The sequence below is a fragment of the Ambystoma mexicanum genome, chromosome 11 (genome assembly GCF_040938575.1).
Source record: "Ambystoma mexicanum isolate Mex_15411 chromosome 11, UKY_AmexF1_1, whole genome shotgun sequence".
NCBI lineage: Eukaryota > Metazoa > Chordata > Amphibia > Caudata > Ambystomatidae > Ambystoma > Ambystoma mexicanum.
Window position 1 is genome coordinate 1310787399 of NC_090934.1, and position 27981 is coordinate 1310815379.

Genomic DNA, 27981 nt, shown 5'->3' on the forward strand with positions numbered 1-27981 from the left:
GCGAATGCCTTAACCCCACATTGCCAAAGCCAAAGAAGTCTGAAGGAGATTAAGAGTTAGCAGCATTTGGTTAACAATACAAAGGTGGAACAAAATTGGCAGGAGGGCTGCCCTTCTGATGAGAGGTTCAGAAGGAAGGAAGCATTGCCTGTCTTGCGTGTGGCAAACACTTAGTTGTAGTAAACGGCACCTGTGTGATTGTTTCCCCTTGAAGAAATTCTCAAACCTAATTGTGTGAAGCAGAAGACATTGTTAAAACCTTTGAAGATAAACCATACCAAATAAGTACTTGGAGCTAGTAGTTTGACCTGGCAAGGGAGTATACCAGGTCCTAGAACTTTGTATGAATTTGTTCTGTTCGGGCAGGGGAGTATACCCGAACAGAGAACTGCAGTAGATTGTCTTGTCAGGAAGGGGAGTATACCAGACCAAGAGCTTTTGTAACCCTTGGTTCTGTTCTGGCAGGTTTACACCGAAGCAGAGAGTTGTAGTAAACATGGCAGGAGAGTACTGTGGTGGGGTAAAGCTTTTGACAAAGTTATTGGAGTACCGAAACTAAAGTTTTTCCAAAATATCCCGACAAACACATTTGTTTTGAAACTAATGAAGTGCTGAAATATTATTTGTTGATGACAAGAAACTGTCTCGAGACGTTGACTACAAGTGGAAGAAGAAAGCTTTAACAATTATGAATCACCTTTGGAATCTAAATTGGAACTTTGTGCTGTCAAGTTGAATTGAAAAGAGAACTGAATTGGACCTCTTCATTATAAATCAGGATTTCCTTATCCTTGGTGAACATTTAAAGAAAAGCCTGCTTAAATCTGGGTAAGGGGAGTTTGCCCAGGTTATTAGCAAAAGCAGCTTTGGTGGTGTAAATGATAATGTTATTTGTTGTTGTTAAACTGCCATATATTTCTTTATTGCTTTATTGTGTATTTAAGTGTGAGGGACAGAAACCTTTTGTTAGTGTTTCCTTTAGTTGATTTTAGGCAGGGAAATACTTGTCAGGGTAGGGATAGTCAGGTGTTTATCCAATTCTTTGAGTTAATAAAATGACATCTTTTAAAAAACCTTCACAAAGTTGTCTGTCTCATATTTTTAACCCCTCACATTTCCCTGAGTTAGCCTCCCCATGTGGCCAGGGCACTGCAGCCGCTACCTGTTCCTGACCTGGGGCGGTGAAATGAGGGAGGACCACCAGGGAGATGAGATGACATACCTTTCAGGGATGTTTCCTCTATCTCCCAGACCTTAATGGCATAGTCATATTCTTCCCCAACCTCTTAGTACATAGTTCCCAATGGGATTTTTGGGGAAACCAAAGTGGACTTACTGACTACTGGAATGAGGAAGAGGCCAGGAGCAGTGAGGATCACTCCTAATGAAGCTCATTATCCAATTCCTGCATACCATTCAAGTGGAAGTTACATAGCCACCGACACAAGGAAAACCAACAGAGCAGTAATGATTACTAGGACCAGGCATCCAACGCAACGGTCTAGTTGTTGGAAAAGGCAGTTTAAATGCGACTTGGCCACAGTTGATGAGAGAGATGAGGGGAAGGAGCTGTAGATGGCGGTCTTCGTTACTGACCGACCAGAAGCCGAACACCAAATTGAGGGAAGGCACACGACGTTTGTCGGCACTAACACTAACCCGACTCCAGAAAAGCGAGAGAGAGCTGCCGGCAGTTCCCCATAGTAAAAAAGGAAGATAAGTGAAGCGACAACCACGCGCTGGGTAAAGAGGCCTAGGAGCAGGACTGCGCTTAACTGGGTGCATACTGAGCCAAAACAGTGCAACGGACGGAAGGGAAGAAACGCCAAAGGAAACTGGTAAGCCTGGGGAATACAAAAGTGTTACTGAGTTGCTGACGTATGGATGCCGTGACAGGAATAATAGACAGAGAAGGTAACGAAAGCAAGGTGAAGCCAGAGACTTCTGAAGAACCCAAAGTATATAAATGGGATGCTGGAAGGTCTTAGACTATGATGTTTAAGAATGCAACAAGAAGGCAAGTTTAAAGTCATTGAACAAGTGAAAGTATTTGCCAATCAAGTTATGAATGGGACATTAAAATCCTATCTAAGGGAGCATGTATTTGTGTAACAAAGTCCTGGCCACAGAGTATACCAGGTGAAGACAAATGTGTACAAATTGTGATATTAGCTTGCGTCGCATCTAGAGAGAACTGTGAATATTAGCCAGTGCCACACTTAGTGAATATCGGCCTGAGTCACATCTAGACAGGACTGTGAATATTAGCCTGCGTCGCATCTATACAGGATTGTGAATTTTAGCTTGCGACACATCTAGACAGGATTATGATTATTGGCTTGCGTCACATCTAGACAGGATTGTGAAGATTGGCAAGTGCCACATCTAGACAGGATTGTGAATACTAGCTTGCGTTGCCTCTAAATAGGATAGTGAATATTAGCCAGTGACAGATGTATATAGATTTGTGAATATCAGCATGTGCCACATCCAGACAGAACTGTGAACAGTAGCCTGTGCCACATCTAGAAGGAATTTGGAAATTAACATACATCACATCTAGATAGCGATGCCACAACCCACTATAAATCTCATCCTTCTGCATACACCTCTCAAACTCTAACCAAACACAACCACACCTCTAAAGCAAACCAAATTGCATGTACTTGACTACACTGCAACAACAAAACAAATCACACACAGCCTTGCACAACAGAACACGACAGCTACCAACCGAAAAAGCACACCCAAGCTCAGCGAAAGTTGTGAACCGAACTGAAGCTGCCAAAGCACATTACTGCTCTCTTGCACTTTTTCCGCTCTGTGCTACTAACTCTCCTCGCCACTCTGTCCTTTTCAGATCCGGAAGCGCACCAGGGGACCGCTTCGGTGGTGATAGTGCACGATACAAATGTCCTTTAACATAACCTGTGTCTTTGAGACTATGAACTATTGTGTGAATTGTTGAGAAAAGGATCTCAAGAAGGGCGATATCATTGTAATGAACTGTGAGCAAAGTGAATAAAGGAAAAGAAAAATCCTTAGAAACAAGTGTACCCTTTGTATATGAGCTGTAGAAAAAGCTTGGGGGAAGGAAGCAATTTCCCTGATCAAATTGTATTCTGACGGGAGAGAGAAATCTTCTTGGAAACTTAGTGATTCTGTTTGGATCTGTTTGGCTCTTATTGTTATGTTAAAACAAATGTGAAGGAGGTTATTTTGTAGAACTGTGAAAATTGCCTATTTGAAAACTTTTTTGTTGGATTTTATTTTTTTAATTTGAACTTTGAGCAGCTGAACAATTTAAGAAAGCAAGAGACATTACCCATTTCACCTTGGAGTTACTTTAGAGTGTGAGGGTCAGAATAGGATTACAGACACATGACATACTTTTTCTTTGGACATCTTGACGTTGGACAGACACATTAGTTTTGGTTGAGGTAGGGACATACCTCCTAGATTAGGGATAGTGAGGTATTTCTCAACCCATATTTGTTTTAATAAAGGTTTGTAGTCATAATCATGTCTCTTCTGTGTAAGAGTCTCATTCCTGGCTCCTCACAGAACGCTTCATGCAAGATGCCAGGACATTCTGAGATGGCTGCCTGATTTTATTCTGGCTGTGAGTAGCCAGCATCACCGACCAAGCCTCTCGATCTGATTGGCCACTGGCTCGTCTTTAGTCAATTGGGAGGACTCACAGGCGAAAGCCGGCCCCTCAACGAAGGTACCACAAAAAAAGGCGCCTGTCTGGGTCTGTCCAAGACGCCATGTGGCGCGGCCAGGACCCTTACTCCAGTATGACTCCGGCCACCTCTCTTCCGCTCAGCTACGCACTTGCACACTGCTGCTTGCCGATCACACCCGAGGAACCTGACCAGGAACTTAAAATGCCTGGTCAACCCAATGGTAAGCACCCATACCTCAGCAACCGCTGCCACTCTAACTTTAGTTCACGCCAGCAACACTTACCGCTGCTCCCTTAAGACTAGCATGGCACTGGCTTGACAGCCCTGCATGTAAGGTTTGTTATTCTACGCTAAGTGCGCACCTGCTTATATGTGCAATGGTAACACGAGTAGACTGAAACAAACGGTCATTGAGCTTTCCGCAACTGCGAGGCATTTTGAGAACTGTATCTGGCATTGTCCTACTCTAAATGTGGAGTTCTTATTGCTGCAACCTAAGCCTCTGATGAAAAGCTGTGCACAGCTTGAAACACGTGTCAGGCTTCTCTTTGCACAAACAATAAAGGCTTCTCTTTGCGCAAACAACTAATTATAATTTCTTGGCGCAGTGAGACTGGGAACATTTTTGTTTTTCTTCAACTATTCCTGTGGATGTGTATTGGCAGTACACCCACACCGCCCAGATACCCGCAGCCTTGATGTTTATTTTCTTAATCACTGTATAAGCGCTGTGGACTCGTGACTTTTTCTGCCATAACTTTGCTCTTCTGCTTATATAGCAGTTGAACAATGCCCTCGGACACTGAAATGTTTGTAGAATTACCTGTATAGGTGTGACTGTCTTAGATTATCTTATAACATATTGAGGATTGTCTTTAGACTTCTGTATTGCATTGTCTTCTCGTATTTGTTACGCTAGATTCGCTACGCCACCCTTACGCTAGCTGTCACAGCCTTCTAACGCTTATCACTGCTATTGTATTCCAAATTCAATTGTTGCTACTATACCCTAACGTGCATTAAGCGTGGTGCATATTAGACATCTATTCATACTTGTCACTCATGCATTATCACATATTGTACCCTGATTGCCTCAATTGCTGATGGCTAGGTGATTTCAGAATGTCTGCCTGCAACCAATGTTAATAACGTTGTACCCTACACCGTTAAACTGTAGAATACCATCCTCAGTCACAAACTGGCTAGCACTGTACTCTTACGTCCTTCTCAGCGTAGTACCATATGCCTGAATGTGCTCTAATTCCTATGGTCTCACTCTTGCGTACCTGATCTCGATTCTGCCACTAATGCAGCCCTCTATCGGACTGCCTTATGTTTACGTCAACTGATTACCATCGCTTATTCACTTTACTCCTCAACTACCTACTCGTACAGCCTGACGCACTACTCTAAGATGCTCCTGCAACAGATTGGTAGTGCCTTGCCCTACCTGCTCGTTAATCATTAATGGCTCCAATTTGTTCTAGCAACCTAAACCTAGTCATGCACCAGCTCCTGTTAATTATCATGAGCACACTATTCAGCCTGCCTGCATTTACTCCGCCAGAATGGCAGCTGATGTCTTAGACACCAACACTTGGGTCAACTGTAATGATTCACTACCTAACGCCCAAGTCTTACCTAAGAGATGTAGCCTCTCTTTATCTATGGCTACCACACTGCCCCTATCAAACAGTGTCAAGCCTACTACATGTTTACCTTCTCTAAACCTAAAGCTACTAAACTCAACAACACCTTACTAACGCCTAACAAGGCCCAATCACCTACTCCAGCCCAATAGATTAAATTGTGTACCACCAGACCTACGCCCAATCAACCTTGCCCCACTACAATTAGAAACTCTAGACTAGGCTATAGATCCACCAGAGTCAACCCTTCATCTAAAAACCGCATCAACAAAACCAGCATTAAATCTATACCAACATGCCCAAAACAAGCTAACGCAACCAATAAGACAGATATCAAGCTACCCTCCCCATGTAAAAAGACCCAGGCGACTAAAACTGACCCCAAGGGCAAAACCTCTTCTACCAAAGGAGGGCTCATTAATGCCAGATCATTAACCGCCCATGCGCTAGACATCAACAACCTCATAATAAATGACATTGACAGAGACTTGGCTCCAGACTACATCTGGTCTACAGCTCTCACTTGCCATCCCTGATAAATACACCATTATCAGGCAGGATAGAGCATCCGCTAAAGGCAGAGGTATTGCCTTCATTGCAACGACCTCATTAGGCCTCAGGCCTATCCCTAACCAAACCTTCCTCTCTGGTGCGCTCCTATCTATTTAAGATACCTATGTTGCCTACGCGAACCATATCCACCCACCTCAAGTACAGACCACCAGGTCCTCTATCCTCTTTCGAGGAAGACACAACGTTGATCCTCACAGCTAACTCTAAGCCAGGCTCACAAGTTATACTCCCGGGAGATCTCAACTTAGGACTACATGACCCCAAAGATACTAATGCCCTGGCCATCGCCAATTGTATCTCAGAACTTGGCTTCCCACAATGCATTTCGCAACCTACCCATAACAAAGGCAGGATACTAGACTGGATCACTGACATCAACTGTGACATCAACATTCTTTTCAATGAACGATGCGCTTGGTCTGACCATCATATTATTCTATTCACCTTACATGACTGTAATTACTCCAACCATGACTGGTCTCTGGAACCTCCAAGACTCTCCAGAAACATGCGTAATGTAACTGCACAAAAACTACTCCCGATAATTCAACCGATTACTAACCCTTCTACCTTAAATGATGACCCAACTTCTCTAGTTGACCTTTATAACGCCACCATACTCAAAGCTAGATCGCGCCACTAAAAATGTGAAAAGCAAAACCTTGCTCACTTTGAACACCTGGTTCACCTCCCAACTTAGAACCTTGCGCAAGAATAAAAGAGCTGCCGAAACCCAATGGAAAAGTCTACCTTCAACATCTAACAAAGATAACTTCCTAATAGCCTCTTCCACCTACAAAACCGCAATATTCCATGCCAAAAGTGACTCGTATAATGACCGGATTATAAAAGCCAAATCTAATAAGAAAGAATTATTCATCATCCTTAGAGAGCTAGTCACCCACTGCTCCACCTGTAACTTGCTCAAAAGACCTCACATGGTGTACTACTATCCAGAAAGCTCTCTCTGACAAAATAGAGCTCCTTCAAACTAAAATAAAGACCACAAAAACTGATTCTGGATATTAATATATCCAAAATCGCATCTCAAGTATCCCCTTCAGACCAACATGACCTGTTCAAATTCTCTCAGCTCACCACTAAGGATGTTGAAGAGATAATTCAGAGTTTCAAACCCTCTAGATGCCTGGGTGATGTTTGCCCGGCTCCAATTATCAAAGAGACCGTGAAGGATCTTGCACCTTATGTTACATTGTTAATAAATGCCTCATTTGCAACTAGTACAGTTCCCACTAATCTGAAGGACGGTTGGGTCCTGCCCCTATTAAAGAAACCAACCTTGGACCCCAACACCCCAACAAATTGTAGATCAATTACGACAGTACCATTCCTTCTAAAAATTCTGGATAGGGAAGCCTACCTGCAGATTCAGCATCACTTAGAAAGCAACAACTTACTAGGACTCCGCCATTCAGGTTTCCGACCCAGACATGGCACGGAAATAGCACTGATGGATCTAGTAACACAAATCGATATCATAAAACACCAAGATAATTTGGCTTGCCTGTTGTTACTAGATCTTTCAGCCACATTTGACCTAGAGGACCACAAAACGTTATGCAACCACCTCTAACATGCAGCCCATTTTTGAATGCAGTCATTCCTTAACAATAGAACTAAAGAGTGTTTGCACTTGCTGCATCAGCTACACCAGTGCCAGTCACCTGTGGAGTTCCCCAGGGCTCATGCGTCTTCCCTACGCTTGATATTTTCACGAAGCCCCTCTTCGGTGACTTAGACCATTTGGGTGTCTCCTACACAAATTAAGCAGATGACACCCAAATCCTTATCCCCATTACTGGTGACTACAACACAGACTCTATACGCCTGAATGACATTTACCTAATTATTCAAGTCTGGATGGCCAAACATGGACTTGACTCAATGACGAAAAGACAGAGCTGCTTCTGGTAGGATTCCAAGCTAGACTCAACAAACTCGACAAACAATTCAACTCATTTAACATTGACTGCAACAATATCAAGGTATCTAAAGACTTAAAAACCTTGGGCATCTATATTGACTCTTCACTTTCACTGACGCGACAAATCAACGCAACTGCCTACAGTTGCAAGCTTATTAACGCCTGTAGACCATTCCTGACCGCAAGTAATTGCATTAACTTAGCTAGGGCACTAGTCTTATCTAAATTACATTCTGTAATGCCCTCTATTTAGGAACCAACCAGTACAACCTAAGAAAGCTACAAATTCTCCAGAATAACACGCTCAGATCAGCTATGAATATCCCGAGATCACACCATATCTCAGAGCTGAGACATAGTGTAAATTGGCTATCAGTCAACCAAAGAATCAGATTTAAAACTCTATCACTTACTTTCAAATGCTTAAATAATCTTGCTCCCAAGTATCTGTGTGACAAATTCAATCGAAAATGTTCAGACAGACTGGTTAAATCCTCACATCAAACTGCCTTATCCTCCCCAGATTCAAGCTTCAAAAGGCAGGAGGCAGCAGCTTCCCGGTCTTAGCAGTTAAAACTTGGAATTCTCTGCCTGCTAATATTGGAGCCGAACCCTTCTTCTGTAACTTCAGAAAAAATGCCAAAATCTGGCTCACCTCCAATATGGCCTAACTACCCGCTTAAGAGATCCCACATTCCACCTCTGCACGTATTGTTATGATGTAATTCCGTACACTGTCCTAAATTGTTAAACTATGTTGTACATTTGTCTTAAACTTGCTGTATAACTGCTGTAAATGTAATTGCAATATGTAAATACGTACCATATGCATCTGTAAAAAAAACCTCATATGTACTGTAAATACCCATTCTATGCAAATTTATGAAATGCGCACAGATGCCCTTGGGGTTGGCCCGCTATATTAATACAAATTAAGGTCAGTCCATGTGAGCAAAATTCGAGCTCCACTAAATGTGTGCTAAGTGCAATTTGAATGGAAACTTTTTAATAGCAGAGCTGTACTACTACCAACTAGATCCTACATCATGCAGTTCAATGCTTCATGCTGTGGTGTCTATGGGGACTGCCAGCCTATTCACTGTCTTGAAGGTCGTGAAATGTTGTGAAATTATAATTCATCCCCCAGTGGGGACTGAACTGATGCTGTTAAATTGGCCTGAAGTGAAGCTATCACCTCTGAAGTTCCCACAGATGTCATTGAAACTGGCCTTTTTCCTGAATATGAAGGTACACATCACTAGCACCACAGAAACCTTTGTGAAATCACCAAACGGAGCACTGCTAGTGGCCAGAAACCTGCTGCAGAGAGCACCACTCTAGCCAAAGGAGATTCAAGCCCTACTGGAAAACTCCCATGCGAAAAAGGGAAGCTCCATCTTGGGATCCATCACGAACTAGCTGATAAAAAACATCTTTTCTTTTAACCCATTGAAAAGTATATTAGACTTTTTTGTAAACATGCGCTCACGGATCACACCTGTGTTCTAAGTCTTCGCAGCAGGGATCCTTCTGATTTTCAATTTATTTTAGCATTTTTTTTATATAGCCCTACAAATCCTCGGGCATCAGAGCGCTGCTTATTTTCCACGGTGTGCGGTGCTCATTTGTCGACCTCGGAAGGATGAAAGGCTGAGTTTGGCCCTGCCGGGATTCATCTTTTTATTTTGTCGTGACAAGTAACAAAGAACTGGTCAAGGCACCAAAGCTGTATCCTGATTGACAGATCAGAACTGTTTGGCAAGGTTTTGTGTGACCCATCAGCGACTGGAAGTTGTCCACTGACATGCTGCAGCCGGCTCATCTCAATGAAGTTGTATGCTTATGCTCTAATATTTAGTAACCGGAGAAGATCCTGAGTGAACAATTTTTAGCGACTAAAGTAGTAGGTGATTTTCTTAATGTTCTTTTAATTCTTCCCTCTTATTCCCATGATTCTTATATGCCTCCATGGCATGTTTTACAGCTCTAAGGGACGGGGGTGACATGGAATTTCAATATTAGTCCTGTTTAGGGCATGGTATTTTGAGCAATATTCCAAGCCATGAACACTTTAATGCAAGCACATAGGTTTCTTAAATGTGAATATTGTTTTCAAATGCGTTTGATACATTCAGACCACAGAGTAGAATTCACAGTTCAAAGCAGAACCTACCATTGGATTCCATGCTTCATGCCCAGACCATTATCTTTGTTATGGTTCTTGTGGGTACATCTCTCAAACCAAATCACTGACTGTAATGGCATCTTTTCTGGGAAGTATTCCAAAGTGCCTTAGTAATAGTAAATAAAACGGACGATGGAAAGAACTACAGAACTTCCTGCGAAGTTTGTAGTTGCAGAGCAGCTTGTATAAGTAGCTGAAAGGTATCACAGCCTTGCATTTAACAGAAACAAGCTTTTTACTTCCATGAAAAGATGTTGAACACTGATACTGGGTTTAGCGGCCTTGCTTGGACTGATCTCAACATCTTTTTGCTTCTGATGATCTCAACAACCTTTTGCTTCTGTTAGATAAGCATGCTAATAGGGGGAGAAGACTGCTTTTGACCAAATATTATAAAAGGGAGTACTTCAAAAGGCAGAGCAGGAGATTAGCTGTGAATGGACCAGACTGAAAGGTGGCAGAGGAAGCAGGCGACGGCTGGAAGGACCAAACAAGAGGGAGAAGCACTGCACCCTTTATCCTGTATGCAGAGGGCAGGGGTTGAGGTCCCTCCCTTTTACCTTTGCGATTTTTACAACCACTAAATTGGATTTTTGGTTGTTTTGAGTCCTCAAAGGACTCTGGCCATTGACTTTTGAGCAGAACTATTGATTTTGATTGTACTATATGGGGAATATTTTTGCCTTCCCCAGCCCACCACCCAAGCAAATCAGTTAATCTCCTATGAACATATTTTAATCTTAATTAGCTACATGTTGGCACAACAGTTAATTCCAATTTACATTAACTCTTTTTAAGCATGTTATTCCTATTTTATGCTTTAGTTGACCATGGTAGTTGATAGGTGGGTTTTGATATATTTTGTCATTTTTCTTGTCTTGCATTGTAGACTTCACCAGGCATCCAGCCTTCTCCAGCCCTCTCATCTCCCTACCTTCTACAGATAGTGAGCATGAAAGTTATTTTGACCGTACATTGATATCGCATTGAGAAAGGTTTTGAGGTATTGAAGGGGGGGGTGCTTTCAGGTGCTTCTATGAAGATTGCCTAGCACGATTTTGAAGTTGCCTAGCAAGACCTGGAGATGCAGGTAGTTGTTTTTGTGGTAACTGATATCTTGGAGAAGGTTGGTCCGTCTTGGTCTTGAGTGCTGCATATTCATTTATTACGTTTTTGCTTTTTAAGTGTCTTGTGTATAATTATGAAGTGACCATAATGATAGCGATGTTTCTTAATTACGTATTTCTCATCATTAAAGGATTTACATTATGCATGAGAGTGTAAGAAGCATTCATGCAGAGTTCATTACTGCCAAATGTGACGGGAACATTTTGAGTATAATCTTTATATATGGGACATCTATTTAAAATGTACTCTGTATTGATATGTTATATATCGTGCATGTCTTTAACATGCACACAAAGGGTTACTCGTAGGTATGAGCAGTGGACTATCAATAAATAATGTGACAGTAAACCTCTCCTGTGCTGATGAATGAGTAGTCGCTAGCTGCAGGGAGTTGTTGCTTACTTTATTTGCTGATGAACGGTGATGGGTATATGCTCTTCCCTGTCTCTATTTTTACCACAGCCCCTGCTGGGGGGGTCTTGGACACTCCCCTGGGGATGGAGGGAGGGCTCTGGAGATATGGGTGATAAGCATCTCTTAATTATATAATATGTTAGGTGAAACATTCATACAGGGTTATTGATTTTGATCCTGGAAATAGTCCCATTTTTTTCTTACATCTCCTTGTGTAAGTATTACAATGTGTCTTTTCGGATAGATTGTGTCCTCCCACGTATTCCTCATCTTAACTATCCTTCCAGCTTCTGCTGCTTCATACATATTTTTTTTTTAGACAGGGGGTGCTGTGTGCCGTCTCGTTGAGTCAATGTCCCTCGAGGGCCTCCGTTAGACTGTCGATGTCATCATCCGTATTAAGTAGCGCACGCAGAGCCTGTTGGCTTCAGTTCCATTTTTCTGAGTTTGTGCTTAGAAGAATTACAGAGTTTTTCGGTTCTTCACTGAACTTAGTGAGCTATTTTCAATCAGCGAAAATATCTTCCCCGTCGGCTCCATCAATGCCTAAGACAGGCTTCAAGAAGTGCCAAGACTATGGATCGGAGATGTTGATCACCGAACCCCACCGGATAGGTCCGTGTCTTGGTACCGCTCGCCGTACCTCCGACTGTGACTCCTGTCAGGCGATAACCCAAAAGGCTCAGAGGGAGCGTAAAGGTAAATTGGTGGTGGGGTGGTTGCCTTCAAAGTCTCCTTTTGAAGAGCTCAAAAAGGAAATCTGATGAGTCGAGAGATTCTCCTCGACGGAAAAGATATTGATCGAGATGTTGATCGCACTGTTCTTCGTTGAAGAAGTCCAAGAAACAGCGTCATTGGTCACCTTTGACCTCAAGTGATTGGTCGCCCCAGGTAATCAAATGTCAATCTAAGTAGTACTCCCGAGCAAAATGTGATGCATTTTGTAATGAAATGCTTAAGATCTTCGAGAATGCGGCTCGACTCCCCCCTCGAAGGACAATGCCCCTGTCTATGTGCATAAAGACGACAAAGGGAGATCTAAGACAAAGTCGTTGAAACCGAGCCATAAGCCGGTACAACATGGAGAAAAATCTTAATCCGACGTGAAATCGTCAAGTGATTCGACAAGTCAGGAATCCAGTCCATCGAGGGTTCCTTCGAAAAAGCATAAAAAGTCAACAACGCCGACGCCTTCTCCAACACTGTCGGCGTCAAAGCTGTCGACTCCAGTGTGGAAGTCACCTCTGACAAAATGGACTCTGACACAGCAACACATTCAAAGTCAAAGTTATCGAAGCCAACAGTAACCCAGGAAAAGGTTTTCAAACCCTTACCAAGGAAAGACTTTTTAAAGTCTTTATCCATCTATGAAAATAATGAACCTACAGATAACACACCTTCATTTGGGTTACAATATGTCACCCCTAATGTGCTAGAGGAATAAAACTCAGCAGAGTCTAGGTTAAGATTTGTATGATAACCTTTAATCAGCCAGTGGGTTAGATACCTCTCCCGAACTGGAATTTGGTAAACTAGATCCTACTGACCAGGCTGTCTCCTCATATAGAAAGCTGATGAGCAAGGTGATTTTTTTTTTTTTAAGGATGGAGCAGGTCTACTCCTTCTTTTGATCAGGATTCACATTGCACTACAAAAAAGGGTCTCAGCAAATTTGGTGACACTAGAGATTGCGGCTGCAGTAAATATACATTTTACAGCGACCCAGAGTACTTGACAACACATCCAACACCAGAAAATGTGGTGGTTCAGGCTGCTACATCTACTAAGCAATCGGCATACCCCTGTATCCCTCCTGATAGAGATAAGAGAGTGAATGCCGGGGCGAGAAAAGTATGGCAGTATGGCATTAAAGTCAACTAACGCAACTTGTACCTTGTCAAGGTTTACCCTGTGGGACTACGTAGCTATGGCGGCTGACCACATCCCGGAAGGTAAAGAAAGAGATGGCTTCCTGGCAATCATCAACGATGGTAAGGAGGCAATGGGTGAATGCCTCCAGTCAGGCCTGGATACTGCCGACGGCATCAGCAGATCCATGGCAACTAGCACAATGTTGCACAGATTTGCATGGTTGGGGAAGTCTGGATATGCACCAGATGTGCTGTTTGGACTTCTCAATATGCCCTTTGACGACACAAGCTGTTTGGCAGCAAGGCTAATGAGAGTTTGGAAAAGCTGCAGACCTCGAATGCGGTGGCACCCCTACTCCGATTCATCTTCTTGGAGGGGTAAGTCCTTTCGAATCCACTCAATTGGAAGAGGAAGAGGACAAGCCAGTCAAAGAGGTCAGAGAAGATTCCCTCGTGGTGGGCAAGGGGGAGGTGCTTAGCCAACCCAAGCAGCTGCAGTTTTACCCTCAGCCGCTGCTTCAGCCACCTCAAGACCCCCAGTCGTAGGCAGACTTACTCAGCATCTGAAATAATGGCGGGGCATCACTTCTGATGCTTGGGCACTGGAAACTCAAGGTTACTGCCTTCCATTTAAAAAAAAAAAGCCCCCCGGATCATCCACTGGGGAACAACTCTTTTAAAGTTCCGGATCCGCTACTTTTGCATGAAATTTTGACCCTCCTAGAGAAAAGTGCTATGGAACTAGTCCTGTGGCGGAAAGGAACAAGGGTTTGTACTCCCCATGCTTTCTAATTCCCAAAAAGGACAGAGGATTGAGACCCATCTGGGACTTAAGAAACTTGAACAAGTTCCTCAGTAAGGAAAAGTTCAAGATGGTTACCCTTTCCCAACTCCAAGACTTGATGGTGTCATTGGACCTTCAGGATGCTTACTTTCGTGTGCCTATCCATCACAAGCACACAAAGTACCTGAGTTTTGTGGTTGACGGATCTCATTATCAGTTTTGAGTTCTGCCATTCGGACTGACCTCCGCCCAAGAAGTTTCACCAAGTTGATGGTGGTGTCAGCATGTCTCAGGAGAGGGTGGATTCACGTCTACCTAACCCTACCTGGATGATTGGCTGATCGGGGCACATTCACCCGAACAAGGCCGAGAACATCTCAGCGTAACCTGCCACTCTCTCCACAGACTGGGCTTTTCCTCAATTACAAGACGTCCCACATGATACAATTTATTGGAGCAGTGTTGGATGCTTCCTCAGGGAAAGCCTCACCCCCCGAGGTGAGAGCTCAACATATTCCGTAGATGGTCACCAAATGCCAGAGTGCCCAGCATCCCTCCAATGGGCTCTCACAACTCAATGGTCCCAATTCTCAGAAAGGATGTCAGACCACCTGAAAGTTCCAATCCTAGTCTCAGGACCTTCTGTGGTGGGCTTGCAAGGACAACATTCTCAAGGGAGAATATTTTTGGCAGCCATGGCCGGAGATAACTGGAGCGACGGATGCCTCACGTACTGGGTGGGGAGCCCACGCCAACGTTCTGACAATCAACGGTCATTGGTCTCCATCGGAGTCCAAACTACACATCAGCCTTTTGAAGCTGAGGGAAATCAGCCTAGAACTGAAGGCCTTCCTGCCCTCTACATGTAAAGAATGTCCTGATAATGATGGACATTGTGGTGGCCATGTACTACCTCAACAAAAGAGGAGGCATGGGGTCACTACCACTGTGCAGAGAGGCAATGCAGCTCTGGTACTGGGCAATTCAAGAAGGAATGTCCCTATCGGCAGTTCATCTAGCCAGAGAGGAGAATACAGCGGCGGACGCTCTGAGCAGGCAGAGTACAGTCTCCCACAAGTGGGAACTAGCTCAGGAAATCCATAAAGAGATCTTCACCCTTTGGGGAACCCTTCAAGTGGATCGGTTTGTGACCAGTATCAACTGCAAGTGCGAACTGTTCTGCTCCAGGGAATTTCCCCCAAGAGGAGCTCTAGGGGACGCGTTCATAATGGACTGGGAGTTTCCGCCAGTAGGCTTTAGAGCACATTCCACAAGGAGCATGGCAACCTCTGCTGCTCTTCACTTAGGTGTCCCAATCTAAGACATTTGTTCAGCGGCCACTTGGTCGCCTATTAACACGTTTGTGCAACATTACTGCCTCGATTCATCTTCGGGTCACGAAGGGCAATTGGCAAAAGTGGCCCTTCATTCAGTCCATGACAACAGTTAAATCATTCAGTCCATGACAACAGTTAAAACAAAATATAATTTGTACTCCCACCACCAAATTGTTACTGCTTTGGGAATCTATCATAAGATGTGGAATATGTGGGAGGACACAATCTATTTGAAGAAATAGTTATTTACCATGGTAATGTTCTTTCGATTCAATGTTCTCGCACTTATTCCTCATCACCCCCCCCCCCCAGCCTACCCCACCGCAGTAGTCTTACACTTTACGCTTTCTTGGAGCCTACGTTCTATGGTATGCTTGGTAATTCCTCTTCGAGAGGAAAAACAACTGAAGCCAACGGGCGCTGTGTGCGTTATTTATACTGATGATGTCTGCAGTTGAACGGAGGCCCTTGAGGGACATTGACTCGACGAGACGGCACCCAGCGCCCCCTGTCGAAAAACAAATTCCGAAGCAGCTGAATCTGGAAGGATAATTAACATAAGATGAGGAATATGTGGGAGGAACATTCAATCGAAAGAATGTTACCAGGGGTAAGTAACTTGTTCTTCTATCATTATGACTTCTTATACTGGACTGTAATCTCATGTTATGATGAATGATATCATAAGGAGTGTTCTTCTCTTATAATGAATTGTCTTTTGCATTAAAAGTGTACGGTTTTGTAAACCAAATCACAAAATGATAACAAATAGTTGCTATTTTAATACAACTCTGTCAAAGCCTTGTTCAGCTATAAACGGTTGTAAAAATAAATGTTTGCTTTTCTCCTTCATAGGATGATTGCCTCTTGAAAGTATGGTATCCCGTTACAAGTTGGAAGTCTGCTATTATGACCCAGGAAATTCATGAAAAGAAAAGAACCCCTTCTAATTTTTCCTTTGTCTACTTGGCACATCCACGGGCTGTAACTGGATTTTCATGGCGTAGCATGAGCAAATGTATGCCGAGGTTAGAAAAAAAATGTGTTTGCCTTATTGCTAGTGACATCATAACCGCCATCATTTAAAAGCACCATTAGAAGATATTCTTTTTTTGATATGCATCTATGAGTAATGGATCTTTTTATTTTGCAGGGGCTATGTATTTGTATTAAGTTTATATAGCGTTTTCGCCAAAGCGTTTCCCATAGAATAACATGGCACAAAATAGAGTGTTAAGCCACAATAATCATTGATGTAAAGAAGGAAGATACTTTTTAAGAAACGTATGGAATAATGACTGAGTGGGTGAATAGCGTCTATAGACCTAATAGATAGAGGTATAGAATTGAAGAGCAGACTTGAATCAAAATAAATCCAGCAAATAGATTGAAGAGAAGGAGACAAAGGAGTGTTAGAAGACAGAAAAAGTGGCCCACTTAAAAATGGACCGCAGGGGAGCAAGACGAGAGAGAAAGGCCAATTAGTAAGGCAGAGCAGCAATCCAGATGTGAAAGAACCAGACTGTAGATAAGAAGTTTAGTAGCCTAAATGGAAAGGACAAGCTTTACGGATGTTATAGAGTTTAAAGTGGGGTGAGACCAAGCCTGATTTGCATATGGTCTTTCCCCTTTTGTAATGGCTTGGCAGGTGAATAACAATGGTCTAGAGGGTTGCCCAGAGCAATGACAAAGGTTAGGATTCAGTCTAAACCTTCCAGCCATTGCCTCTTTTGTTTTGCTGTAGTCACCCCGAGTGGGACAGATATGCCCAGACGTGGGACCCATGCCTTATGTGCCTAGAGGCCCAAGCTACTCCTCCCTGATGAGGCCCAGTGAGGCTGAAACCTGTTTGGAGATGCTTGTGGTCCAGTGCAGGAGGACTGGACTACCCCTTTTCAGGTGGGACCAAGCCTGATTTGCATATGGTCCTTCCTCTTTTTATACTGACTTGGCAGCCGACAATGATGGTCCAGACCATCCATGGTGGCCCAGAGCAATGCCAGAGGTTAAGATTAATTCTAAAGATTCCAGCCATCACCTCTTTTGTTTTGCCATAGAGTGGAAAGTGACAGAAGCGTAAAAGAGAGATAAGATCTTGAGAGGAGAGAGAAAAGTCAGAAATAACTCAAAGATTTTGAGCTTTCTGACTGAAGGGAATAGTTGAGGGAAGAAAAAAATGGAAGACGTAAGGAAAATAGAAGAGATGGTTGAGGCAGGAAAAAGTATAATTGCGGTTTTGGAAGCATTTAAATGGAGGAAATGAAGGATTAGATGGCTAGTAGAATAGGACAAATAGAAGAATGAAGAAAGTCAGAGAAAAAAAGGAACAAAGATTTGGTAGTCATCCGCATTAAAATCACATGAAAAGCCGAACGACGGATGCAAGAGGGGGGGGAAGTATACAGGGAAAAAAGAAGTGGACCAAGGACAGATCCTTGAGGAGCATGTGTAATAGTGGAAAAATAGGAAAAAGTTTATCAGCACAAAAAACAGAGAAAGAATGATTTGAGAGATGGGACTGAAACTATTGATGAAGCAAACCACCAACATTACAGAGATGAACGAGTAACTAGAAGGAAAGAATGATCAACAGTATCAAAAGCAGTTGATCAACCAGGAAGAATGAGAACAGAAGAATGTTTTGAGTAACAGAAAGAAAAGCCGTTTCCATAGATTGCCATGGCAAAAACCGAACTGAAGTGTGGAAATTATGGAATGATGGTGAAGGGAAATAGAGACCTATGTGAGACAACCCATTCTAAGATTCCAGATAAATAAGGAAGAAGTGAGTTTGGATGTTGGCTCGGAGGAGTGGACACATCAAGAGTAGGCTGTTTTAAGATTGGTAAATTGACAGCATGTGTAAAATCTGAACAAAATATGGGGAGAGGGGGAGAGATAGAGAGAGAGAGAGAGAAAGTGTTCAAGAAGAAGAATCTGATGTCGAAAGTCCTTGGGAATAAAGAAACAAGAAGAAGGATCAAGCGTAGAAGCCATTGGATGAGACCAAGTAAACAATTGGTATGTTTCTAGATCAGAAAAAGGAGAAAACGAATGAAGAATGGAAGGTGGAGATCGAGAGAGAGAAGTGTTGCTGGAAACAGCAGAAGTAGAGATCAAATAATGCAGCTGAAATACTTTCTCAGTAAAGTAAAGATCACAATCAGAAGGGGAAACGGGAGGAGGAAGAAGGGTCATGTGAGAGGAGAAACAATACTATTCAGTAGTTGGAAAATGCTTTCAGAGAGGGTAGAAAGAAAGAGATCTGAATAGTGCTCTTTTCTAGCCACAAATAAGTCATAGATCCAATGAGCGGGAAAATTCCAACAAAGTCAAAAGATGACTCCACTTTTTTCCAACTACTTTTGGTACTTGTAAGGAGGAGCATAAAGATAAAAGGTTAGATATTAAGCAAGGTTGCAGAGGTTTATAAGATGGAGGGAATGATTGAGTAGGATAGAGAAGACTAAGAGTAGAGTGCAAGAGTTAGGAAAAGAGACAACTGAATTAATGTACAGACGATTAGTTTGGGAAGGAGGGGCAGAGTGCTTGATAGGGTGTGGAGGAAGTTGTAAGTATCGAAAAGACTGGCTGTTATTCCACATAAATGTAGCAGATGATTGAGCAAAATTAGGAAGACAGCAAAGAAGAGTCATCTGAAGAGAAAAAGTACATCGTTGTGGAAGCCAGCTTGATAGGAATTGAGGAGAAAATTTAGATCCAGAAACAAACTGGAAACGTTTTGAAGATGTACAGTGTTGCGCAAGATAACATGGGCATAATGGCAGAAAAGAGGAGGGAACATGACTGGTATCGAGATGAAGAATTAAGACACCAAGAAGGTAAAACGGCTAGTCGAGATAGAGAAACTAACTGAGAAGCAAGGTCATCACAGAAGGATGAAAGAGGGCCTTGAAAATGATAAATAATAAGTGCAAGTTAAAAGGTTTGATGTAAGAATTGAAGTGATATTTAAAAGAGGAGAAAGAAGGAAGATAGTGAGAAAGAACAATGTAACAATAGGCCTGTACCATTGCCTCTACATAGACAATGCAGAGCATGTACAACGTGAAGTAGTGGTAAGAGAAGCAGGGTTAGCAGTGTCGGAAGGAGCGATATAGGTTTGAGTGAGACACAGAATTGCATCCAAGATAAGGTGTGAATTGTTACACACTGAATAGGCATTTACTAAATCCATGGAGAGAAGAGATGGGGCAGAAGACGAAGGACCACAAATCAAATTGGCTGGATTATGGGAGTGGGTAGGCAAGCGACACACAGGGGTGCGTGAGCCAAAGTGAACAGAAATAGAAGCGGGCATAAGAAAGAAAAAGCAGAGGGATGAAGCGAGATGTGAAAATTAAGCTGCAGAATGTTTTACGGTATGCTTAAGGTCTGAATGATAGGCAGGCAGCAGCTGTAGAAAAAAGACAACTAAATATAAGAGGACCCAGCATATTGACAAGAGATGCACACAAACCAAGAGATATTAAATAGTGCTCCAACCAGTGCCGCACAAGAGCAAGCAAGAATCAAGAGAAGCTCTTGGAATCAGGGCCCTTAGAAGAGGATGCCCAACAAGAAAGGAATAAATAGGAGGTGTTGTGAAAAGTCACATGACCAGTCCATTGTATAGGCTTGCTTAAATTAGAAAGATATACTGAAATCATGGGTAGACCTGGGCATTGCGTTATATGTTAATGTTTAACTTTGTGACTTTTGTTGAGATTGGTAGTACACAATACAATTTGTCCAACCTACATCAAACTGTGTTAGTATTGTATGTTGAATTACCTTTATTTCTTTTATTTTCCAAACTGATTAGGAGTCTTTAAGCACTGTGAAAGCTTAAGTATATTGCTTTCAAAGAGGCAAAGGGGGTATGTTTTAAACCCAGCCCCATCAGTGTGGTCCCTGTTTGTGCTCCAGGCATCACTAACTCCCAGAGTGCTCATGGAGATGTATTGTGCACAGGAACAAAAATTGATATATTGCAGAGAGTTGCTTCCTGTTTCGGAGTCTCCCACTCGAATGTGGGCACAAGATCTTGATTATTTGGAGTAGTGATGTATTAGCGACAATGCTAATGCATGGATGCGTCTATTGGGGACAGCGCCTCAGTCTCACATGAGAGATTAACAGGACTACTGTCCCAGAAAACTGTAAGAATCAAGCCAACATTTAGCCAACACAGATTATGTTTAAAGGGTATTATTTATAACTAGCAAAATGTGCCCGTTCTCTGAATGGCTTCTGTGGACAGACATGACAACACTCCTCAATTGTTGCAAATCCATGATCCTTTAGGTTGCTGTTCCGATTCGCTTATCGCTTGATATGCTTTGCACTCTGAAATAAACTGCACTGAGAACTAGCGTGGGTGTCTGGCTGACATACTCCTGAGCAGACGTTGCGGGGTGGAGGGGAAGGGAGAGTAGGTGTGCTGCTGCATACTGGGACCTACTGTGCTCTCAACTACCTGTTGCCTCACCCTGGCGTGGTGCAGTTCATTGCAGTACAGATGTCTCAGAAACCATGCATTCTAGGGTTGAGGACTGGTCCTTTTACGACCACATTGATGTTGCGCCAATTTCATGGATGCGTCTATTGGGGACAGCGTCTCAGTCTCACATGAGAGATTAACAGGACTACTGTCCCAGAAAACTGTAAGAATCAAGCCAACATTTAGCCAACACAGATTATGTTTAAAGGGTATTAGTTATAACTAGCAAAATGTGCCCGTTCTCTGAATGGCTTCTGTGGACAGACATGACAACATTCCTCAATTGTTGCAAATCCATGATCCTGTAGGTTGCTGTTCCGATTCGCTTATCGCTTGATATGCTTTGCACTCTGAAATAAACTGCACTGAGAACTAGCGTGGGTGTCTGGCTGACATACTCCTGAGCAGACGTTGCGGGGTGGAGGGGAAGGGAGAGTAGGTGTGCTGCTGCATACTGGGACCTACTGTGCTCTCAACTACCTGTTGCCTCACCCTGGCGTGGTGCAGTTCATTGCAGTACAGATGTCTCAGAAACCATGCATTCTAGGGTTGAGGACTGGTCCTTTTACGACCACATTGATGTTGCGCCAATTTCAGGCAACTGTCTCATGTGTGCAGGTGCTAAAATCTAGGGAAAGCGGTGGGGTGTCCAAATGTTATGTAGCCAGCAATGTCTGTAGGGACCTAACAGGTAAACATGCACGCTTTGGTGCAGATTGGTGAAACAGTGTGGAATTGTATAAGGAAAAACGCTTCGCCAAGCCACAAACCCACAAACAAATTTTGACTTTTGCTGCGGGGGAAAGGTAGGGTGTCCAAATGTCGTGTAGCCAGTATTGCCCTGAGGGTCCCAAGAGGTAACTATGCAAAATCTGGTGCAGTGTGAAATTGTATCAGAGACAAAGCTTTGCCAAGCCACAAACCCACACATTTTCACTTTTTATAAATATAGATATGCAGCAGGAGTTCCAGAAACCTATGCGATGACAAGACCAAGGAGATCCCTATGATGTCCCTCATCTTTCCAACAGCTTCCTCCACCCTTGCCCTGGCATCCCCACTTCCTCACCTAGTCCCTCAAGATGTTCTAACTCTAAGGCTAGGTAACCTCTACTGCATTCATTGACTACTTCTAAGGGGAGGCCCAAAGGCTGTAATCTTTTCTGTCTCTCTGCCGGACTTCTTAGGGGTTTTTCATCTAAAAGCATCCGCTTCTTATTTGGTCAGTTTTTCAGGCTCTCACCTAACACCCTTTCATATTTCCCTCCTTTCTTCACTGCGCTTTTTCCTTTATCTCCTCACTCCTCCCCAGTGACGTACTGATCTCCCCATTCTTCCCTCATACCCCTCTCCCTCTGTCCCTGTCCTCCCTCCCTATTCCACTCTCCCTGCCATCCTCTCTCTCACCCCTTCTTCCCTTCTACTACTACCATCCACCTATACCCCAAACCTCCTTTCTCCAGCATGGGGTCCTGCATGGATTCACAAGCTCATGAATATTCCCTGTCATCAGGCTGGGAATCCTCGGTAAAAGAAAAAACAGTTTCACTTTAGCTTTAAAACTGTATTTCTCTTCTAAACCAATCGGTGTCATCTTGGTCATTCCGCCCCCATTCAATGACCGTCCTCTCACTAAGCTCCACTCTTGGTGGCCATCTTCATATTTGGACCGCGCGCTTCAGTGTTTGGAGTCCTCTTTTTGCGGTCGATGCTATTTTTTATATATCAAGTGTTTTTTGACAAATGTTGAGTACGTTTTGACAGATTTTTGTGTCATCATTCGACCGGAGGTTGACTACCGGTAGCGGGGACGATGAAGATCCTATTACATCGCGGATCTCCAGCAAGTTTAAAGAAGGCCCGGGCTTTGGGCCTACTTCACACCTTTTCACTGTGTCCGAAGAAAAGAGATGTCTCTTCAAACTCAGCGCGTGTGTGGATTGAGGGATGTGTATGTCAAAGATCAACACCACAAATGTCTGTATTTCCTGCATCCGGACCATGATGAGGAGAGAGATGCAAGGTTTGCCAGGGATTTTCAAAAAAAGACAAAGAAAAGACTGCTACAGCAGGCTGGTGGCCTGGTTGAAATAGGGTAAGGCCTCTGACTCTGCTTCAGGGCATGGTCTTGCTTCCCCCAGGACTCGCCGGTCCCAGAAACGTACTCCCTCCGAAAAGAGGTTGAGGTCCTTTGTGGACGCCCCACTCACAGGGGTCCAAAAGAAGGCCAGAGTACACAACGTTGATCCCGCTGAGTTTGCTGCATTTGTGGGTCCCAGCGCGGGAAGGATGAGGTCGCTGTCACCAACTACTTCTTCGGTGAGCCTACGGTGAGGGGTGCTTCCTCTAAGCAAAAGTTCTTGACTCTGTCTAAACTCTGCTTACCATCGGCGGATAAGGCACCGAAGGAAAGATCGAAAGGTGGCCCTTCGCTAACTCCATCAGTGACACCATCCTCATCAGTGATTGAGCCAGCCGGAACGACTTTGTCATCGGCACCCACTCCCACATCGACGAAGGCTACAACCACCTTGCGCCTCATCGGTTCAGCCAGCCAGAATTACTTAGTAATCGGCATCCACATCGACGAAGGCTACAACCACCTCGCGCCTTGAAACACTTGTGTATAGACTCATTATAAATGCCATATCATATTGTCGACAGCCATCACTTCTTCAACAAAGAGGGGGACTGGACACGAAGGTAGTGTCCACTAGCTGGATTACAGCTACTCCTATATTCTCACTGCCACCAAGGTGTGAGGTGGCTGCTGCAGCGTCTACGAAAGCCCTGAAAAGGGGACCGCTTCCCTGGCCTTTCCGTCCCTGAAGGCTCTGGAGAGGGGAAAGGTAAGGCCCCTGCCGATCCAATGAAGGGTACAAGCCCAAATGCTGTCCCGGAGAAGCTGGTGCAGATTTATACCAGTACGGACGAGGGTGAGGATAATATGCTCAATGATTATTATTCAGACTCCAGGCGGGGGGTGGGGTGTCTCTACAGAGGAAGCCCGGTTCACTGTCTCGCCAAAGAAGGTGCATCAGTCCTAAACCACCAGCTGAGGGACATGTCCCTGGACATACTGTCAATGCTGCACATGCTGGTCTCCAAACTCCAGCAGAGACTGTCTCCCACTCCAGGTCCTGCACCTTCTTGGGGCCCTCCAAGACTGCAGCCCGGGAACCCACCCCGGCGCAAGCTCAAGACAAAGGACCTACCAGGCCAAAGGCTTCAACTAGCACCTCTGCCTCCACTTCTGGATTTGACTCAGACTGTGGATCCGGCAACGCACACAGACATGAGCAGGGATACAGAGGCTATGTCCACAAACACTGATGAAGAAGACGACTTTGTGCCAGCAGACTAGGAGCCTTTGGGCGCGGATGTACCACACAGGATGCCTTCAACGGATGAGGTCGGCTAGTTTCATGCTATGATGTCCAGGGCCTCAAAGCTGTTTTACCTGGTACCCAAGGAGACTAAAAAAGGATTTATTTACCAAGACGTGAGTCCAGGCAGAAGGCCATCCTGTCCGTCCCCTTGCTATTACCCTTACACACAAATGTGTCTCGGGCAACGCCCACAGCTATCTCAACAAAAGTTTAAGCATTAAAACCGCAACTAGAACTCTTAGATCTAACGTAAACACACACCTACTCATCTGTAGATTCAAGAATTTAAGAACAGGCAGCTCCAGTTTCCCCGTAGCAGACCCCAAAATGTGGAACTCCCTCCCAGTAAACCTTATCAACGAGCCTTCCCTCAACAAATTTAAGAAACTCCTCAAAACTTGGTTATTTAACAAATAATAAGCTCCTCCGATTATGTAAATAGCTCTGTATGTTAAGTCAGCAAACGCTAAATTGTAACCACTATGTAACCATTAAGATTGTATGTCTGTCGGTTAGTAAGCCATCACCACCATAATGATAGACCTCTTGCAACAAGTGTATTATTTTAACTAATAACACTTGCATATTGTAAACAAGCCAATGTGCTATGTAACAAAGTTTTATTTGCCTGTGTAATCAGATTCAACAAATGGTACAATATTTGTACATGTAACCCCTAAGACAAAGTATACTGTAACTCTATGCTGTGATACCCTTGGGTTTGGGCGTACAACAAATGGAATAAATAAAGAAATAAAATAAAAACATTCTACATGTTAGGCAGAAACCTGTGCAGTTCCATCTGGGACCACTGCAAAAGATTTAAGACTACAGGTGTTTGGCAGTAAACCCACTTGGTAGCAGTCTGTACCACACAGATTCACTTGGTAGCTGTGGCTGAGCAGTCAGACCTCCCTCAAGAAGAGTTAGGCAGTATACAGAGTATTCACAATAGGTCAAAAGAAAACAGTAGAACAAGCAAACACTGACCAGAGCTTGGTGTAAAAGAGATATAATTATTTATTTAAAACCACATCTAATAAAACACACAGGCACTAATATTAAGCAGTTCACAAACACGGTCACTAAGAGATATACACTCCCTTAAAAGAATATTAGACAAGTCTTAAGTAAAGCTCCACTTATTTTCAGACAGCGGTGAGCGCTTAACGCAGATGGCACTCTAATAATTTGTTTTAAAAGGGAGGGAAAAGCAGGATATAAATTGAAACAGATCCCAACACTTTCACAAGAACACAGCAAGAGAGGAAGGCAGAGTCAAACCGTGAAGTTAGAGTTCAGAAAGCCGGATCCACTTTCAGAGGATCAGAACGAAATGTGTCCAAGGTCACACGGTTAAAAAGTGCACAAAAGTCTCGAAGGTTCAGAAAGAGTTGGACCAAAATAAAGGGACCAGTTAGATGGTCATGGCGGCCAGCCCAGTCCAGAAGGTTAAGGGATTATTACTACCTTGTAGCAATCTTTAGAAAGGGAGGCCTGGCGGACACGGTACCTTAACGTGGTGAGAATACTCCAGCGGGGGCAGTTGTTCCTGGCAGCGGATGCAAGTCGGTGCTTCATCCGGGGGAAGAGAGGATCTCGTCGGGGAGGAAGACAGGAGTCCGTTGCACTGCCAGGGAAGAAACCAGCCGCGGAGTTCTCAGTTAAAAGGAGCGGTCCTTTTATTCGCGGTCCAGTGGTAAGTGGCTATCCGGTTGCCGGGGTGCTTGGCACGGGCAATTCGACCACAAGACGTCCTCGGATGCGAGGAAAAGAAGGTAAACTGGTTGTGCCCACCAGTCAGGGGAAGAAGACTCTCCAGCAGGGAGATCTTCTCTGTCGTCGGGAAGTGGTGAGTTGGTTCCGCAGGGCTCCACCATTGGTGTCGTCGTAGCAGGTCGGCTCATCTTCTCCCTCGTCGGATTCTCAGGTCCTGTGGCGACTTCTGAAGTTCCAGTCCCCAAAGCGTTGCTTTTATGCAGCACACCCCCATTCACTCAGCCTAGCTGTCAATCAAACATGCTAAGTGGTGAGCCGGCCGGCTCACCACTTGGGCCAATCACACAAGAGTGCGACTTGAGTTACCAAGGTAACTCAGTCCAGGGTGCCTAAACCCCCTCCCACACACCCTGTGGTACCCAGACAGAGTGGCACCACTGTTGGAGGCTTCTGTGGAGAAGCCTGCCAAAAAGTGGAACAAAGGGCTCGACTTGGGTTGGAGTCACAGAAGAGAACACAAACGCCATTTTAGAATCGAGTCCTGGCAAAAAATACAAACCGGCAAATTAATATTAAATATATAAACCGGCGGTATGTTCGAGGCTATGAGAATTAAATAATTAAAGTTGGTAGCCTCGAACAATGGGAAAACCCCATTGGGATATATTCGCGGTCGAATATAAAAAGTAGTATCCACTGCCACCAGCCAAAACTCGATCAGGGGGGACGGAGACGTGCCCCCTCAACTAACAGACCCCGGGGCAATCGAATTGCCCCAACCAGTACGTCCACAATATGATGGTTTGTACCGGTTTCTATTAATAATTTGGGACTAGTAAAGCCAATGGTGACTTTACATGCCCTGGGAGACAGTAGCCAGTCCCAGGGTATGGAGTCTATGGTGGGGTGTCACTATGACACCCCTGTGTCACTGCACGGAGGGTGCTGTGTAACACACATAGTAAAACACATGAGACCCTATGGAGTAAAGGACCCCATAGCCCATAAAACACATCAACAGTCAAAGGAACACCATAATCATGTCCAAGAGTGGGAGAAAGAGTCTCACTCTTGGCAGGAGAAAAAAACAAACTCCAGAAATCCAGCAAAGCTGCTGAGGGACTCGCTAGTTTAGGAAATTCAGCCTAATCAGAGAATTCTCCCTAACACTAGACTATGACCCAGTGTTGCTGAACCTCGGGCCGGACTCCTGCAGCCTTAAAAATTTCACATTATTCTTTGCCAACGGAATGTAAGGACAGTCTGGCCAAAGCAGAGCCTCTTCCACGTTACAGTCATAATTGGAAGTGTTTCTTTGTATGGTGCCGGGCGCAGAGGATCACTCCCCTGTGTTTCACGGCCCCACAGCTTCTGCATACCAGCACCTTGGCCAAGGCTGGACTGGCTCACACCTCTATCAAGGTGCACTTGGCTGCCATATCCCATTACACCAGGACCTCGGGTAGGCTGTCCCTGTGCTCTCACAGACTAGTCGATGAGTTCCTCAGGGGCCTCCTCAGGACTTTCCCGCCTGGGGAATGCCCCGGCTCCAGCTTGGGAACTCAATATGGTGTTATCTTAACTCATGGGGCACCCTTGCATCAGGTTCCCCTAAAGTTCCTCTTGTGGAAGGCGGCTTTCCTCATGGCAATCTTGGCCAGGCTGGTCGGGGAGATCTAGGCTCTGTCCTGCAAACAGCCATAGTTTTTCTTCCACCCTACAAGAGTGGTACTGCATACTGTAAATGTGGCATGGTATCACAAGTATGATACTGACACAAAAGATACAATTTGGA

At 44.1% G+C, this 27981-nt stretch overlaps 1 protein-coding gene across 4 annotated transcripts in view; it reads left to right on the forward strand.

Annotated features, from left to right (window-relative positions):
• The window catches only part of DMXL2 (Dmx like 2), a 2950233-nt gene that overhangs the window by 468702 nt on the left and 2453550 nt on the right, over positions 1-27981 (forward strand). For all 4 annotated transcript variants that reach the window (XR_011279824.1, XR_011279825.1, XM_069624807.1 and 1 more), the window contains exon 7: positions 16431-16603. Coding sequence is in view for 2 of the 4 variants with exons in the window: in XM_069624807.1 (XP_069480908.1) it covers positions 16431-16603 (173 nt within the window). In the remaining 2 variants the exon portion in view is untranslated. The remainder of the gene's footprint in view (positions 1-16430; positions 16604-27981) is intronic.